We start from the raw sequence: 19,785 nt of genomic DNA on the forward strand, positions 1-19,785 counted from the left end.
AGAGAGAAGACGGACAGCAAATATCTAGGAGAAAAGATACAGTTAGTACTAAGAATGTAAAAGGATGACAGCATTTTAATGCAATTTTAAAATAATAATACTAATACAAAATAATAAAATGTAAAATATTCCAACGATTTCTAAGCACTAAAAAAGCTATGTAAAAAAAATTTCTAAAAATGTGTGAAATGTATAAACAATTGTTGCTGTTAGTTGACATGTATATAAAATATTACTTTATCAAATTCTTACCTCCCACCACCAGAGGGGGTTGGTGAGTTGATAGCCTGCACCATGTCAGTAGTAAGGGCATCTAACAGGCTTGTTATGAATTCCACTTTCTTTCCTTCTGGACATCCTGTAACATTTAAAGAAAGTCTGGTATAACCACAAGCATTCCTATTTAGGCTTGCAACAGGACACAGAAGATAGATTTCAACATTACAATATTCTCAGACCAACTTGTTTTCAATTATGCTCACAGTGAAGTATTAAGCTGTCCCAATGAAAAATACTGCATAATGCAATACATTGGTATTTTTTAATATAAGTTACATTTGATCTTGGTCTTAACATGTTAGCTGTTCGAAGACCCATGCATAATCAACATAAAATACAGAGCAAAAGATGTTAGCATTTCCAAAAGCTTGAGCACACGTGTGAAATGTAAAGTAGCAAATAAGTTAGAGCGACAAGGTGACGAGGGCACTTTCAGAGACCACCGCAGCCCTGTTAACTTTTATGACACATTGCTGAGCACCTTGGGTAGCACATTTTTAACTGTCCCAGATGCTTGGTTGCAATAGTTTGCTTGACTTGGGTCAATGTTTCGGCCTTAATTGTGTCTCTTAAAGAGCAACTTAAAACAGGAGTATGCAATAAAATAATCTCAGTTTACATTTTCACTTTGGTTCATTTTCGATTTCTCAAGCTGTACCCTCTACCTCAGTTCCACTAACTTTCTTGGTTTTTCTGGCTCAAGGCAGTATGGGAGGTGGGGCCCTGTGGCTAACCAGGTGACTCCAATTAGAATCTGTATGGTTTGGACAAGTGTGATGACGTGCCGGCTCAGTGCTTCTCAGCCCAAGTGTTAAATCAGAACATATGGAATCAGACTCATCTTGACAAACTTCCCATACTGTATCCAGCACATGTAGCCCTGAGTGTGTTTGTTTGCACTAGCATGATGCTACAGGTAGGTCTTGTAATGGAATTTGGCCTGTGGAAATGTGTGCTTTTTCTGTGTTGGATGGATGAAAGGATGAAACCAAGATTCTTTGTTTTGGTTCCAGGTAGCACTCAAGTAGAGTACATAAAAATAATTTCACTGAAGTCCCGAGGCACTGACAGCGCCTCTCGGCCCCCTGCTGCTGTCCTCCCCAGTGGTCCACACCGTCATAAACTACACCACACATCTGTTGCCCAGTCAGGAGCCATGTTTTACTCTGTAAATTTACCAGATGGGGAATTAAAAAGGAGTTACAATGAAATTCTAAATGAAAGGGAAAGAAGCGAGGAACCAAGGAACAAACTGGAATGAGCAAAAGCCTAATATTTCAAGGGAAAACAACCTTTAAATGCTAACATGTGGTGCTGCATGTTCTTGTACTTGTCCTGTAATCCTGTAACCATTTGTCAAACATCATTAGCAAGAATACAAGGTACTTTTTGTAAGCAAAATAATCAAGAAAATGAAAATATACAATAAACACCTATTTAAGGGCAGGGAAACATATTAGAAACATCAATCATTATTGCACATACAACAAAATAATCAATAGGCTTTAGCTAGATAGCAGAAATTAACCACAATTTGCTAATTGCTAGTCAGATAACAGTCAATAGCATTTAAATGAATAAGAATCTGTATTTTTGGTATACTGTCCTGGAAAAGGAATATGAAATTATGAACAAGTTAGCCAACCAACAGATGAAGCATACAAAAGAACTAAAGAGTGGGCCAATAGTTAATAATGCTAATAAATGACTGGCACACTGTATTAACTAGCAATCGGGAAAGCAATCAAAATATTTTAGAAACAATATAGCCCCTTTCACACTGCACATCAGACCCGGCATATTGCCGGAACATTGCCAGGTCGCCTTGTGTGAAAGCAAACATGTCCCGGGATTGATTCCGGCATTGAACCCGGGTCGGGGACCTAGTAACATTGCCAGGTTCAACCCGGGACGAGTGCTGTGTGAACAAAAGCCAGATCTAATGAATGTTATCGCGCAACTCTTTTACCGGCTCTTTTGAAGGAAGATCAACGTTCGCGACGGAAAAATATGTGCAAACTGTAATGAAGCAGAGATCAGTTAGTTCCTCACTTTCCGCGCTGACACTAAGATCGTTCGCTTGCTTCAGTGAAAGTATAACGTGCCTAACGTTTTCGACTCATACATTACACGTCACGCCCTGATGTCACGTGTCGTTACGGGATCTTTATGGGTTGTGTGTGAAGCACGCACATATCCCGAGTAATCACTGGCAGTGTGAAAGTGCAAAATCTAGCGCCCCGGCAACAATTGGCGGAACACTTTCCCCGTGTTTGCCATATGGAAGTGTGAAAGGGGCTTATGTATATAAACAGAGTGACAAACCAGAGAGTCGCACCTAGCGCTGTGTTGTGCCAGGTGCATGATAGGGACTTAGATTTTTTCCAAGTGCTTTCCTTTTTAAATGAGTACATCATATGGTTATTGAAGTACACTTCTTGTTGGAATTTGTTGATCAAAGTGGTCTTGTGATGACTTGCACTGTTTATACTTCCAATTGCTGTAGAATAGTGTGCAGGTATGCAAATTGGGACACAACTCATCAAGTGTTCTGCTCACCTGTCAGATCTCTGTCTCTAAAAAGATCTTCCATTTCTGAGTCTCGAGAACGAGCTGCACTGTCACATTCTGGTTTCATATACCTGATGGAGAACACAAACATGAGGCACTCCGTTACAATGCTTATAAATGCTTATAAAATTCTCCACTTTTTTTTTTTTCAATATTTACTAAGCCATATCTGGATGCAAGAATATCACACAGAATTTGGACTCTTATGGATTCTTCTGACTTGATGCAGTAGGCAACCAACAAGGCACAGCCTCCTAGAAAATACTTAGAAATGTGCCTACAACCACTAAGAAAACCATAGTGACCCCATTGTATCAACTTTTTGGACACTGAAACCAAATCTTCATTAAAAAGGACCATGCACATTTTCTTTTGTTATTTATTAGTAGAGAGTGCAGAGCTTGGCATTCACTGTAACAAGTCCTCAAAATAAATAAATAAATAAATATAAAGAGAACACAGCCATACAAGTCCAGTCTTGGTTAACACAGCTATTCAAACAAATGTAGAAATTACAACCACCAAGTAATCAATTTCATTGTTTTGATTAGATTTGGTTCACAGGTTTTTATTACACAAAATTGCACTCAAAATTGAGTGAGACAGACATAAGAATGCATCACACTGCAGCCTCACACAAGAACATAACATAACATAACATAAAAAAAAAAAAAAAAAAAAAAAAAAATAGCATTTAACGGAAATTACCAGAACATCTAGCCAAAAGATCAAGCTGTCTCAGCATGATACAGAGGCAGCATGGGCTCAGTGCCTGAATGCAAATTGAAAATTTCGTTCAGCTAGAAAAATTTGGCTAAACCTTCTCAATATTTCCAAAGCAAAAAGAGAGCAATTTACACGTTCAGAGCACATCTTCTAAAGTGGAAAATAAATCAGGGCTCGTAATGGGTAGAAACACACCAGGACGTGTCACACTTTAAATTCGAGTCCTTTCTAAACAAAATTCAGCACTGACAGCTTCGCTCATGGAAAAGTAAAACTTTGTGGTTTGGAGGGAAAGCCAATTGTCATAACGTTCCACAACTAAACTAATCAGTTACAATGGATTGCATTACTGATGACTGCAATACTTAAAGCATTTTGAGATGTTTAGAGCATTGCAAGCTCATCCAGAAACATGTCATATAAATAATGAGGTTATAACAGGCACAAATAACAGGCAGAGGCAGCGCTAATGGTACCATTACAAAATGACTCTGTCTTACCTTGCAGAGGTTCCAGGTATGGGTCTCCCAGTGTCCACCAGCACACACCAGCAGTAACCAGTGGACTGATGGCACTGGACTGGCTTGTAGAGGCCCTGCAAGCCACAGTCAGGGATGAAGATGGCTTCCCGCGGGTTCTGCTGAGCCTCATCTTGAGCGGTCTGCCTCTCCTGGTCACAAGAGGGAACTTTCTCTAAAACCATGAGAAACACACTCAATACACAGAAATAACTTGTATCAGACAGTATACTTCAAATACGGCTTACCAGTCTTTCACTATCCTTTATAACTCTTTCCCCGCCAGCATTTTTTTATAATATTCACAAAACTTTCATGGTTCCCAGAATATTTTGTTAAACATGCTATAAGTTTGAATACGTGCATAAAGAAAGAACAGAGCCTCTGATTTTGAACAAAATAAAATGTATAATTCTAGCTTTATACATGTTTTAAATCAACTCTTGAATACTGGCAACTGTCATATTTTATTTATTTATTTATTTTTAATTAAAACAAGAAGCTGAACATTTTTTGTCAAAGACTGTGTCCGCTTCGGAATCAGATAGAAGATCAAAACATAGATGATGTAGATCATTTCCATTAACACCCCCAAAGCTTGCACAGTCCTAAACCACTTTGTGTGTTGAAATTTAATGCAGCAATGTTAGGCAGTTTTGACTTTTAATATTTGGTGACGATTGCTTTATTTTACATATGCATCTGCCTACATACGTGACTACTTGTGTCTGCCTCTTCACATTGTTTTGATTTGGGAATTCAAAACTCTTTCATAGCATGTGCCTCCTACAGTATAATAGTTGAAATTCTGTCAACGTCAGGGTAAAAACGGTTTTAACATCTATAGTCCATCAATATTAAGCAAGTACAAGGTACCACAGTCACTAAGCAAAAATAGAGACACCACATGGAAACTTTCCAATTATGAGAGGAATAGCATAGGACAATGTGATTCCAGTCTTCCTGTTAGAGATATCGATAGATTTATCCTTATAAGTATAGCTTGTTCTTTTCTGGCATCTTTATGTGATTGCCCCTAGTGGCCAGAATAGACAAAACCCTTTTAGCTGCGATAAAACCTACTAAATTTGTGAAAATTAACCAATGCAGAATTGACTTAAACACTATCAAGAGGTATCTTCGCCCCTTTTCTGAAGTTCTCTGAGCCATTAGTATTCGATTTCCCTGTATTTATTAACATAAAGGACATTTGAGAGATGTCCTTTTAAATGTTTTAACGCCTTGTCTCATAAATCTCTATTTATGCTGAAATCCATTTAGTACATTGCTCACTTGTAGTGCACTGTGCCAAGTATAACAGCACCACATGTTGAGGCTAATCCAGCTAGTGTGGTGCTGAAGAGCTTTTTAGCACTACTGATTTGTGTCATTTTGGATGTTTAGTCAACATCATGCCGCAAGAACAGTTATCAGAACCACCGTTCCCCTCGGCACAACTGCTTGGGACACTCAAGCTGTTAATTATTAGATTGCACCGATGCATAAGCTATACAAAACTCTCTGAAGTCTCTTTTCTTTCTTCTTCCTTAATTTGATTTCTTATTTTTGGAATGTTAACAAGGGATGGAAATTGAACAAAAATATACCTACCTGCATTCTTCAAAACTCCAAAACTGTACCATTACAAAAGATCTAAAACATTTTAATACATTAATGTTATGCATCATATAACCAGCTCCATACACCATTTATAGCTATTCTTATGTAGTAAACTTGCACAGTAGATCACCTGGTACAACAACAACAACAACAGCTTTTGTATCCCACATTTGCTTTCAGTACCACTATTGTTTAGATTTAGTGTAAGGTTCAGTGTAGATGATACTTTTTTTTTCATATGTGATAGAGCATTTACATTTTAGGGACACTAACCGGACCTTTTATTCTCGATCTACCATAATACATACAACAACTGATGCAATAAAAAGTAGCCCGATTCACATTCATCTGTTTCAGATTGAACTGAATGTGCTTTAATTACTTACTGGACATTTCACTTTTAAAGTGTCACAAAATGTGCAAAAAGCATAATATCATTCTGCAGAAATGTTGCCGCAGGCACATAGTTCCAATTAGCCTGGACTGGAAATAACAATCTTCACATAAATAGGAAGTGAATAAGGGATATGTCATCAAATGTTTTATTTTTAATGATAGGAAAAAAATTGATAGCCTGAATGCACTGTAAGTCACTTTGGATATAAGCGTCTGCTAAATGCATAAATGTAATTTAATTTTAATTTAATGTATTAATTAACTATGTACTGAGGTGGGACAAGATCTGGAGTGTAAGAGAATTAAACAGAGGAGAACGGCACTACCCAGTCAGGGTTCGTCTGAACCTCAAAATGAAATCCATGAGCTACAACCCTGTTCAGTGTAACCAAATCCTGCTGTTTTTGCTTTTGTCTTCATTATAAATAGTTCTGGTAAGAGGACTGACAGCGTTGGCGTGATCGGGAACAAGGCTTGGTGTGTTTTAAGTGGAACCTGACTGCAACGACAAGGAACGAGGAAAAGTTAGCCATCAGAGTATTAATATGTCCTCTTTTTCAGAGATGGGCTCACAATCCGCACTCAAGTGTTCACGGCAGAGTCCATGATTCCTGTGCTTCCCGCCAAGGTTCCTTCATATCTAAATTATTTAGCACTGTTTATTGTAGCGAGGGTATACTGGCGCCAAGCAGCTGGGATTCCCAAAAGAAAATAGTTTTTTACTCTCTCCCTCTCTCTCTCTCTCTCTCTCTCTCTCTCGCCCTAATACAATAAAATAAGACAGAAAAGGAAGGACAGTCTCAGATCCCATTTAATCCTATTTGCGTCACGTTTTTGTTATGCATTCTTTTTTTTTTTAAATCTGCACGTAAAACTTAACCCAGTTCCTCCTCTCTTTTCGGAATACAGTCATATTTAAGCATTCTGTCCCTTGTTGTTCCAAGAAGTGAGTCGCATGAGTTCTGTTTAAACTAACAGACATAAGTGAGAGCACAGCCGAGGTGAGACCTCATTGCTCATTGTTCCTCAGAACACTTTGCTGTGGTTCCCTCTCAGTGTTTACAGGCTGGTATTGATTAGTTTATGCGTGGTATGTTGTAGGTAAACTCTGCTGATTTCCTCACTATCACGCTGAAAATCAGAGCCTCATGCATTTCATCGTGCCAAGATCTGGCCAAACAAAATAGCTTGAAACTCAAACTTATCAGCCTCCTATAAACACAGCGTTCTCTCTCTCTCTCTCTCTCGTTTTCTCTTTAAGATGCATATATCTCACTCTCTCTTTCTTCTGCTGTCCCTCCAATTGTTTTCAGCTGTGGGGTAAGTAATCACTCCATTCTTGGATTTATGCATTCGGAACTCATAGAGTAACAGAAGAGGGTATGATGGGCCAGAAGAGGAAAGGTGGGCACCATGTTTTTTATTTTTTTTATTTTAACATGCTACACAAAGGGGATAGAAAGGTTTATAATAAGGTGTTTGTGACCCTTTGCGTGAGGTTAGAAATTATTATTATTTTGCTGTCAATGGTGATCTTTTTAAATGATGTGATTAAAAAACAAGTTTTCTTCAGCTCAATCATGTTTAGGCACAAAGAGCTATGTGATGTTTGTGTAGGGCTGTGCAAAAAATCGAATGCGATTTTCATGCACATCTCATCAGTAAAGACGCTAGTGTAAATAAAAGTATATCTGCAGCACGTGCGTTCAGATCAGGGTTGCCAGGTTTTCACAACAAATCCTGCCCAGTTGCTTTTCGAAACTAGTCCAAAACTAGCCCAATCGCGTTTCCAGGAGGTTCCCCGATAAAAAAATGCTTTCCGGGGTTAAAATGTAAGTTTTATGGCATGGTTGCCTTGGTAAAATTCGCATTTTAGGGGCTAAATATCACGTTATTGGTATGCCTAACCTGATTTTACCAAGTGAGACATGTTCCTGGGACAACATCGTAGTTGACCCTGGAACAGCATTGTGATTAACCAATCAGATTTGAAGAACCAGTTTATAGATTTTGTGAAGTTTATGCTTAAAATCAGTGTTTGGTGCTTGTACATCAGTGTCATTCATCTATCATTTCCTCTGATTTTAGGGATTACTCATGGTTAAGGTTAGGTTTAGGTGTAGGGATATGGTTAAGAATATATTTTTTGAGTAAAATGTTGTTCCAGGGTCAACAAAATATGTTGACCTAGGAACACATCGGACTTGGCAAAATCAGGACGCGCTTATTGGTATTGTCGCTTCGACCTGCGGACTTGAAAAACAACCACAGACTTGGCAACATTGGTTGGCATTTACTACACAGAGCCGTAATTCACTGACAATCGATTTTTAAAATCGGTGGCGATTCTTTGTCGATTTTGAAAGCGATTTTGTGTTAGTTGTCGGTAGACTACGGATCTGTGACGTAACTGTCGCTCCACCTGAACCAGTGTTGCCAAGGCTGCGGTTCGAAGCAACCCCAATACCAATAACGAGATATTTAGCCCCTAAAATGCGAATTTTACCAAGACAACCATGCTAAAAACAAAACGTATATTTTAACCCGGGGAAGCAATTTTTTTTTTTTTTTTATCTGGGAACCTCCTGGAATCGCGATTCGTTTTGGAATATCTTTGAGAACCAACAGGGCAGGATTTGTTGTGAAAACCTGGCAACCCTGATCTGAACACACGTGCTGTAGATGATACTTCTAAATAAAGGAGCGTATTTACTGATTAGATGTGCATGAAAATCCCATTAGATTTTTTGCACAGCCCTATGTTTGTGGAAAAAAGACCACTTTTTGGTAAAGTCACCCTGGGGTTAAAATCCTTTTTTAAGAGACCTGTGGTGTCTATGTAATTCTACAGATCTGTTTTGCCAAGTGTTATCTGTATTTGAAGGCACAGAGACATATGTATACAGTAGCTAGTTCAAACCCTTAATATCACCACCCCCTAATCTAAAGGGACACTGTGATAACCATGCTTGTTCTGTTTAATGGAGACCACAACCTCAATTACCTTAGAAGCACACCATTTATCTCACCTTAGATGAGCATGTTCACATTTATAACTGCACGAGTTGATGTGTGAAAGATCTAACTGATGCGTACCACCCACAATGCACCGAGAGATGGAAACTTGGCTTTCTCCGAGATTTACTTTAGCAGCAAAAGCAACATCCCAAGTGTTTCAATTTACTCCAGATCCCAAACAAGCTCCCAAGAGCAGCAACGGTGCAGCCCAACTCGGTCGCTTCTGCACCAAAAGCACCCATGTGATGACCGTGGATCTGCTATTCTTGTTGAAGAGTGTTGATGTGCAACAGATGCTAATTGGTCACAGTAGGAGACTCTGAAGCGTTCCAAAGACTTGTCAGAGAAGATATACAACTTGTCTGCTCAAGGTAAGTGTTTCCTTCAACACAGAAAATCTTTTGTCAAAATTTTGTCTTTTTTTTTTTTTCTGGTGCAATAAATAGATTATTTTTCAATGTCTACCAATTACAGGCCACACAGGCAATAAGTACACAAAGGAATACCACTGGAACTGCATATACACACACAACACACACACACACATTTCTCTGCCCTCGGTCATGAAATGTGCTCTCTTCCTGTGCTACAAAAATTCAGATCCCTCTACCTCTCAACCGCACTGCCCAAAAACCTCACAGAGCTTGACGGAGTTGGCTGAGCATGCCCAGAGGGTGCTCGACTCATTTGAAGGAAATTGTAAAGGAGACACAGAAAGCTAAACAAATTACACAGAGGAGAGTTGAGACAAACAGAGAAAGAGGGGCGCCGTAATTCTACTGGTGTTAGGTTTCTCGTCCCTGGACACGCTGAATATTAAATCTAAAACTGGAACAGAACCGTTGCACAATCAAGTGAGCCTGAATGCACAGACTTGGATGCTGCAATGGCGCTGCTTTAAATATTTCTGTAGTGTTATGTAGGTTAGCCGGCAGACTTGTATATGTCAACAAAGCTCTGTTTTCGGTCTTTGCTGCTCTGCGAAGGAAATAGACTTAAGGGATTTTCTTTCCAATTGTATGTATAATAAATCAAATCAGCTGTAGACAGGCATGTCTGTTCTGAGACAACTGAATTTGATATATCAGAATATCAGATTTACACATGGACGATGACAATAGAAAGACAGACAGACAGAAAGATAGAGATTCTGACCTGGCTTCCTACTGATTGAACCGTTCTGTTTGTTCTCTTTGTACACCAGCTGCTTAATCCACAACGTTGGAGCTGTAATCTCTGTTTAAAACACAACATAAAATTGATTTGCACTTGTAATCAGTCATATCCATAAATGCAAGACTCGTGTTTTGTTTTTGTGTTGCCTGTGTTGCTTATTTTTGCATGGGGTCCGAACTTACCGTCACCGTCTGGGACAACATGCGTCTCCATGGTTGGTGTGGGCTTGGAGCCATCATCTGGATTGAGGGTGAGAAAGAAACGGAAAGAGACTACCATTATTGAGGTTAATACAATCTACTCTCCACAACTGTTGAATGATTGGGATTTGCACATGGCCCGGCCAATAGCACAGAAAACAAAGTGGGTGAGGGATAGAAGATACAAAGTGAGGAAATAACAAGTGAGAAAACACAGATAAATTACAGTGTTCATCCAATCAGTAAAAGACACACACACACACACACATCTATCAGAATGCACAAATTAGCTTTCACATACATATTGTTTAGATAAATGCTAATTCAAATGTATAAAAGGCAATAGTGGATTATTTTACACTCAAAGTTCTCATGATAAATGAGAAATGTCAAATGTCCTACAGTACTTACCCACTTCTGCTCTATTGCATTCTGGCTGATTCCCTTGTGGCTCACAGCATTGTAGGCCCCGGCAGTCGAGGGGCCAAAGCCACAGTGCTAAAGCCACAATAAGGTGGCAGTGAAACCAGTTCATAGAATACATGTAGTTCGCTGTACTCAATTACAGTCCATGTGACAATTATCTTTCCCTGTCCACTGTTTACATTTAAAATAAATGTTTATATGTGCTGATGCAGCAGTAATATGATCTCTCTGTCAAAATATATTTTTAAAGCTATTTTCACATCTAAGTCAGATAATTTGTTCTGTGGTTAAGAGCAACACTGACAGCCACTTAATAATTTCAGTAAGAAAATTGTACACCTTAAATCAAACCAACCAACTTCAGTTATTAGTAATTAAAAATTACAATGAATTCTCTCACCTGTAGTGAATTTAGAATTGCAAATGTTAAATCACTATTGTGCTTTAGGCTTTAGAGCTTGGTTTACCAGACCCTGTCCTGGAGGATAAATATGGAACAAATAATGCTACCTATCAGATTATGCTACCAACACTATATTTGTAATACTTTAAGGGTCGTTTTAGGGTTGGGGTAGGTATACAGATTAATAAAGCCTCACACCACATTAATATCATGCTTGAAGCTAAATCTGATAGGAAGCATTTTTTTGCGTGTCAAATGCTACCATCTCTTTTAATGGGGGGTAGTAAAATCTGAAAGGGTAGCACAAATCACCAGAACACCAGTTTTCGACAGAGTTTAGCTCCAACTTACCTCAACACACCTGCCTGAAAGATTCAAGTACACCTAGCAAGACCTTGATTAGCTAGTTCAGGTGTTTTTGATTAGGGTTGGAGCTAAACTTTGCAGGACACTGGCTCTACCAAGTTTGATGACCCCTACTTTAGAGGATGTTTCCATCAGTAGCTATGTTTACGTGCAAAAATAAATTATCCATTTGTAATCGGATTGAAAGCTCAATTGGACTGAAAAGCCTTCATGTAATACACCTTAATTGATCCGATTGAGCTCGAACGGAATGAAATTTAAATCGGATTGAAGTGGGTGGAATATTCCTCTTCTAATATGATTGAGAATGAACGTAAACACTTGATCGGATTGAAACACGAAACTGAAAGGACTGCGCATGTGCAATGACGTAGAGATAATGTAATGACGTATGACGCGCGGAACAAGCGGTTCTTAATTTTGAATAAAGTGTTGTATAAATGCATGTCCTGTCATTATATAACTCTTTTCGCGCGGCAACTGTGAAGTGGAGCAAGACAACCTTGTTTTGGATACTCATCCACAGGCAACCCGGAGGGGCAATTTTGTAATTTTTTTTTATTTATTTATGAGCAGCATGGCACAGCAGTTTATATGTAGCCTATATATAAATGGACAAATATTATTTCTGCTGTTAAAAACAAATAAAGAAATCATGTAGAAGAGTGGTAATTATGTGCAAACAGTGAGAAACTATATTTGTGCAGTGTGCGCATGTAAAAAAAGACATCAATTTCCGTTTAGAAGCTTGAGACATACTGTATAAACGCGCACATCAACTCAATCACTTTATTTTTGCGTTCATGTAAACACTACAATCAGATTCATCATTCGGAATGAATTCAGTCTGATTGAACCAAAAATTGTGTGTGTAAATGTAGCCACTGAGAAATGTTTCTAAATATGTTCTTTTACATTCAGACAAGCTAGACTAACCAACTACATGTGATTTTGTAGCTTTAAAGCATAAAATACAATAACTGATAAGAATCTTTACCTTTAACAACCTCACAACTTATTGTAGGTATTTCTCAAAAGGTTTATAGTTCTGTCATGACAACTCTCTAAGAGTTTAGCATGGTAATATAGATAGCAAAGTTAATGAGTTTGGTCTTGGTGGAATAGATCTGCTACTCGGCTGCTGCTGCGGCCGAACAAATACGGAGACTTGCTGCTGCCAATACATTCACAGACATGCTGCTGTGAGCATGTAAGAAAAACTGCACATGTAACATCCATAAAATAACCCCCATTTATAACATGCATGAAATCACCCCATTGCAGATCTATACAGGTGGAGCTGGGGAAGGGGGAGGGTTTCTGAAGCACACTGCAACTTCTACAGCAAGGACTATAGCCAAGTATTTGAATGTTAAGCATCAGGCTTACTGGCTGCTGGTACAAAAAGAACCAATCAGCTGCATTGCGTAAATAATGATGTGATTATATCAGATTGAGTTAGACCTAGAGTTCCATGACAGAACTTTGTATTTATTACTAAAGATTAATTATGCTATCAAAAGTGTGAATGGCATTTATAATCCTAAACCCTACGATGAATATTTGAGACTCACATACAGTGTCACACAACCACCGTCCACCTGCTGGTGACATAAACATCTGTTGCACATGCACTTTGTCTTGATTGCAGCCCAGTGCAGAAAAGGTGAAACAAGATCTGAAAAGAACACAGGCAAACTCCATACAAAAACCCTATCTCACATTCCCAACACAACCTTCTCCCACCCCTGCGATACTAACCTAAAGGTACTCTCAAACCCCTATACACAACCCTCGGGACCTGTAAATGACAATCTGGCTTTCCTGAGTTAGGGCCCATATAAGTAGGTGCCTGCCATTGCTGCTGTTAACATCTATATTAGCTGTTTGAGATTTCACTGCTGTAACAGAGACTGGTGGGGCTTTGGCAAAGCCCAGCCTTTGATGTGTGCTAAGTTCTTACACTGGCTGTTAAATGGAACAACTGGAATAGGTTTTCATACTTTACGGTCCTTAGAGAAACTTAAGTCTGAAGTAAAAGCTTGACAGAAAGTTGAGTCAGAGTCAGGCCAATGAACATGTCAGAGAAATATGAGGCAACAGTTGACATATTTTTGAATGTGTGGACACATTTAATCCTACATAAATAAAACGAGGCAAGAAACGCAACATTTAGTAATCGTGCAGGTTAATGTCCTGATTTGTTAGCTTTCAATATCTCTCATACATAAGCACACACACTCACAATCCTGCGAAATTCAACTCACCTTTTCTGCCAGAGCTAGGAGGTCCTGGTGGCTTATCGGTTACTGACCCTTTGAAGAGAGAGCAGAATGTTTACTCGGCTTTAGCAATGCATTTCAGTAACCACTCAACTTTGGGAGAACAGGTTAAAATATGTACAACTTGCACTTGTAGGAACACAGCATGCACTAGAAAAGTCATACAAAAGATTACAAAATGCAAGTGATACAAGTGGTACAAATGACATCTTATCTTACACATATAAGAGAAACAGGAATCAGTTCAAGAACAAACAAATAAAAGACCTTCCAAAAATCCAACAGACCACTCTGAAACCACATTTTCACTGCTGAAATGTTATTATCTAGAAATTAAGTTTCCTGTACTGTCAACCCCATGTTATTCCAGGTGTTGAGTGCATTAAATTCATAGCAGATAATAAATAAATAAATAAATAAATATAATAATAATTGCATATTTTATTTAGGTAGTGAAAATCACCACAAAAATGGTTACAATTACTTAGATCCATTATTCTTATCTCATTTTTATTATGAATTATAATATTATTAATTACTGTTATTGTTATTGGCAATAATATTGAAGACACACCTTCCTGCAGAATATAGTTCCAACCTTGTTCTAACACACTAGCTTTTAAGCAATTGTTTTGAGTATTTATATTGTAATTGTACTAAAATATGTGTTTTTTTTTTTTGATGTCAGGACAAAGCCCACTGTGTAGACATCCGTTTAGATATTTATGATAAGCTTGTTGTGTTTAATTTGTGTTGAAACTAATTTCTGCAGCAAGACAAATTTCCAGGATTGAGAATCCATGAATAAAACACACTTCAGTGTGACACAAAAAAAAGATTAAATGCATTGAGGAGGGGGTAGTTATGTACAAACAATCAACAATCACATTGATCCAAATACGTGCAAACGCTCAGGATTAAAAGCATGCATAAATTCAAGATTAGATAGTTAAACCAATTAAAATGCTGGAGAGAAAGACAACTTTGTACAAAAGGGCTATTTGGAATGAAATTTACTACCTGACAATCCACTTGTCCCAGCATGAGTTCCCATAAATTCACGGAAGTTTCCTGCAAACGTGTGCAAGACATTTCACTTAAGTGGTGATTCATGGGATTCACTCATTTCTGGGACAGGACTGGTCCATCTTTTGAACATTCATGAGATGTAGAACACTGGGCCAAGTTTGAAGCCAAATAATTCATTTGGGTGTGATGTTATTGCAACACACCACTGGTTGACACTTCAATGTAAATCACTTACTTTTGAATGATACAACATTAAAATTGCAAAGCAGAATCTTATGCAGGACAACAAGCAACAGGGGGAAAATCTAGGAACATATTAAACAAGTATTAGACAGTAAAAAACTTAAAAGTTGATAAATTTTGAGAAACTTTCAATAATTCCCTCAAAAAATGCTGAAAGTGGTTGTTAACAAGTGGGTTAATGGGAATGCAGGGACATTAAAGGGTTAGTTCACCCAAAAATGAAAATTCTGTCATTAATTATTCACTCTCATGTCGTTCCAAAAACGTTACACCTTCATTCATAGATAAAACATATTTTTGACTAAAGCTTTTTGACACTACATAGACAACAACACAACATATAGGTCATAAGGACATCATTATAATAGTCCATGTGACATCAGTGGTTTAGCCGTTATTTTATAAAGCTACGATGTGTTGCTGTCTATGTAGGATCAGAAAGCTCTCAGATTTAACCAAAAATATCTTAATTTGTGTGAACGAAATGTCTTCAGAATTTTCATTTTTGAGTGAACTATCCCTTTAAACATCAACAAGCTGAACAGATAAACACATCTTCTTCACTTTTACAATGTTTAAAACTGCATTCTTGCAAACTATTGTAAATCAAGCTTTCGCAAAAGACTGGAAGGGTTGTCAAAAATTCTCCAATGGGAAAATATAATTGGGTTCTCAGAGGGAACCAGGGTGATGCTAACTTTGGGTACGCTTACAAAAATACATAAAAACAGCAGCACTCTATTATTTCTGGTTTAATTCTCACAAAGGAAATGATAGGTAAAGTTGGGTGCATGGCGGTGGGGCATGTTATACTGTAGTATGTTTGCAAGTGTAATAATAATCCATTTGTTTCCATCCATGAAGATATTAAAGTTAAAGTATACTGTGCACACTGCATACTACAGAAAAAGTATGATAGCATGTTATTCTAATAGAAGCCTGTGACTCTGTGTTGCTAATGACATATTGCTGTCAATCTGAGTGGCCTAATATAATAACATTGATTTGAACAACAGCATGGACTTCCTGTATATCATTTTGCAATTCTGTTTGGTGCCACTAGTGGTGCAGAAATGCTAAAAAACAAAACAAAAACAAGAAAAAAAAAAAAAACCTGACAAGTGACAGCTGGACGTGTCATCCAGAAAGCTAGGTGAAATGTAGCATCAAAGTTAGGTAAGCATAATATAGCATGTAATCATAAAATGTCAAGACACTAAAATAAAAAACTACAACCAGGTGCTCCAATCATAATGTGATCCAGTTCTGGCAGGAGACGGTGGTGTTATCTCCAACAGAACAATCATGGCCATTAGAGCAAAGTGTTCCCATTCATTTAAGAAGAGAAAAGCTCCCTCATTCCAACCCTCTGCTGAAAGCAGTTATACAATGAAGAGAGAATGAGAAAGCAATGATGGAGAAGAAGGAAAAAATAGTTGAGAATGAAACTGATGAAGACAGAGACTGATAGAGTGTGCATTTGGAAAGAGACAGAAAGAGAGAAAAGCAGAAATGCAGAACCCGAAAAGTAAAGAGAGAAATGGATGAACTTTCGGAGTCAGCCTAAGTCCTCCAGGATATTATCCATCACCTCTTGGTTCCATGCACAAACACAGTAGAAGTAAACTAAACAGTGTGGTGGCTAGAGTTTAACATCACGCTGACTCCATCAAAACAAAGAGCACAATTTAAATCAAACAAAGTCTAATGGCTCTGAAAGTGATGGACTACAGGCACGACTTCTTGACCGAGGCACCTGATGTCTTAGTGGTTCTGCTTTTCAGCACGACCTAAACACAAAGCGATAATCCAAGCAAACCGTCTAGAGATGCTATCTGCATACATACAGTACCTGAACACACTGGTGTTTTGTTCTGGACAGAAGAGCCGCTGACTGGCTTGCCATCTGTCGTCACGCACCAGCAGTATCCTGTGAGGGTGTGACATTGGACCTGGAGGAGATACAGACGGATAGAGGTGAGAGGAAATTCCAGTAACCGCTCTTGTATCTCCTGGACGACCCACACAAAACGTCCCAGCACTTGCGCTGGGGGAATACAATTATTCAGGGTGAAAAATGGCTCTCATAAACGATGAGGCATTAAAAGCTTAGGCGGACTGGATGATCGTTGTTTAACAAAGTACAGCGCAGGTGAAATAGAGGCTGCGAGTCTATAAATGCGATTTAATGTACACATTCCATTCAAATTCCCTATATGGCCGTGCTGATGAGAAACACAGGGAAGTGTGATTTTTTTGGGACGCTGGGGAAGATATTGGAAGGCTAATTTGTTCACTAGGTAGGTTTGCTTAAAGATTTGTCGATGTCAGAAGCAACACATAAAGTGCAGCGGTCTGGAACTCTGACAGACCTGGGCAAATGTTCCATCGTCATTGCATTCTGGGATAAAAATTGATTCCTGTGGCCTCTTGGCCTGTTCCAGAGCCTGAATCCTCTCAGTCCGACATTTCGTCTGGCCAGCTTCTGCAATATAGATACAGATATGTCTAATTACACACACTTGACGTTCAAAACATTCACAATATTTGCTTTAATACGGACACTTTTAGTAGATAACTCTAGGGAATGTCAATGGGAATGTCATGGATTTGATTCTGATAGAGCTTTTAATAAAATATACCTTGAATTCATTATATTTTGCTTGTTAGGGAATGCATAAACTGAATTATATATAAGGGAAAATCATGGGAAAATCACATACAATAAGACACCAAACACACTCCCACATTTTTCCTATACTTTTAGACCAATGAACTCCACTGAGGATAGGTATTTTGAATGTCCTTCAAAATATTTTTTTTACAGAAATGTAACTCTCAGATACCAACTACTGTATATTTTCAATCTGAACAACTAGAAAAAGTCGATGGAAATTACCATACCATTTCCATGACCTTTTAAAGATATTATTAATGAACATAAGTATTCCAGACTTGAAAATCACCGTTTTAAAATAGCTTGATATTTCCATGACTGCTGAAATCCTGACAATTAACACAAGCATTACTGAAGATAGGATTATTGGAAAATCCATCACATTAAACAGCCTTCAAGAGAAACCTCATCACTTGCGGTAAGAGATGCATCATGAAGATTCTTAATCTTGAAACTTCTACGGATGGAAAATATGAAGTTTGAAATGTCAACGCTGAGAGTCGTGTTCCAGCATGTAAGCACTTGGACGTTTTGTATGAAAACAAAGTATTTAGTCATTCTAAGACAAATAAACAATGCTCACAAGTTGGACTTCAGTGTTGGGCTGCACCCAAGATGTGGGGAAGCTAAAAACCACGTAATCAGTTTTCACACTTTTGTCTTTTAAGCCATTCACATTTAAGTCCTCAGCACAGACTTACAAAAAAATACAACCCAGACAAACGTAAGCATATTAAAAACACAAAGACACAAATTACAAATCTGTCCTGCATGTCTGAAAGCAGATGAGCTAAAATCATCCATGATGCAGAAAACAAGAAACACCTGTTGAATCTGTAAAGTCTGTGACCAATTGGCTGAGAGAGGCAGGTGGGCTACAATCACCATTCCCCCCCAAAAATAACAACTTTATTCAACTATTCTTTCTTTACCATGTCAGTCTTTGACACGTGTTCATGAGAGTTCCACAATGTATTTAATGACAGAATTTTCATTTTTGGGTGAACTGTTCCTTTAAATACAAATTCAGTCATATTAAAAACATTTTACATGACTTCCATAATATCTGGTGCTTGCCTAAAACAATGGGTTTTTGATGTGTGTAGTTAATAGATTATACTAACAATAGGCTACTTTTAGCCTTATCCTGGAGGTGGTTCACCCTCCGTCTATGATTCCTGGCACTTTTAACTGACCGCTTTACACAATCCAGTCTAAGAAATTGATGATCCAGGCTGACCTTGACTTAAAGCCAGTCAATCTGTCTTTGAGCATGCGAACATGGGCTGCAAAAACTTACATGCATACCAGTGGACATACGCGCTTCCTAGGTAGTTTGCTCTAATGCTCCGGGGACTGTATATTCTCTCTAGACTGACATACACACAGATGTGTCCTGCTGCCTTGATTTGAGATCGGCCACCTTCATGCCAACACATGAATGACAAAACTGCATCCCAATTCAAACAGAAAAAAAGGTGTGAAAAGAGAGGGAAAAATTTAGACTTTGTCAATTAATCTAAAAGTTAAAAGTATAAATAAAAACTTTTATACAAAGAAGTGAATAGTACTTAAAAAATAAATAAATCATGTACACTCACATGAGATGAAGACTCTAGTCGTTTGAGTAGCTTTATGAAAGCTTTTTTTATTTTACATGGAGCGGATCACCTCATGGGGGCAGACATATTGAAATCACATGACCAGATGAATACTAACCACTTTATCGTTGTAAACCCCTGTTAAATGATGACTTATTGCGAATGGGATGAGTTAATCACAGTTGAATGCATGTAAACTATTTACATAATTAGCACTATGCAATGGCATTTGTGAAACTTTAGCATGATGCTAC

At 38.1% G+C, this 19,785-nt stretch overlaps 1 protein-coding gene across 7 annotated transcripts in view; it reads right to left on the bottom strand.

Annotated features, from left to right (window-relative positions):
- The window catches only part of smoc1 (SPARC related modular calcium binding 1), a 48,527-nt gene that overhangs the window by 14,078 nt on the left and 14,664 nt on the right, over positions 1 to 19,785 (bottom strand). For 4 of the 7 annotated variants that reach the window (XM_026285378.1, XM_026285376.1, XM_026285377.1 and 1 more), the window contains exons 4-12: positions 17,626 to 17,738; positions 17,106 to 17,205; positions 15,002 to 15,052; positions 13,967 to 14,014; positions 10,487 to 10,576; positions 10,284 to 10,364; positions 4,077 to 4,269; positions 2,839 to 2,921; positions 253 to 358 (exon numbers count right to left, since the gene is read on the bottom strand). In XM_026285378.1, the coding sequence (XP_026141163.1) occupies positions 253 to 358; positions 2,839 to 2,921; positions 4,077 to 4,269; positions 10,284 to 10,364; positions 10,487 to 10,576; positions 13,967 to 14,014; positions 15,002 to 15,052; positions 17,106 to 17,205; positions 17,626 to 17,738 (865 nt within the window). The remainder of the gene's footprint in view (positions 1 to 252; positions 359 to 2,838; positions 2,922 to 4,076; positions 4,270 to 10,283; positions 10,365 to 10,486; positions 10,577 to 13,966; positions 14,015 to 15,001; positions 15,053 to 17,105; positions 17,206 to 17,625; positions 17,739 to 19,785) is intronic. The other 3 variants (XM_026285379.1, XM_026285380.1, XM_026285381.1) reach the window with 3 other exon arrangements.

Source organism: Carassius auratus, chromosome 17 (genome assembly GCF_003368295.1).
Source record: "Carassius auratus strain Wakin chromosome 17, ASM336829v1, whole genome shotgun sequence".
Lineage (NCBI taxonomy): Eukaryota > Metazoa > Chordata > Actinopteri > Cypriniformes > Cyprinidae > Carassius > Carassius auratus.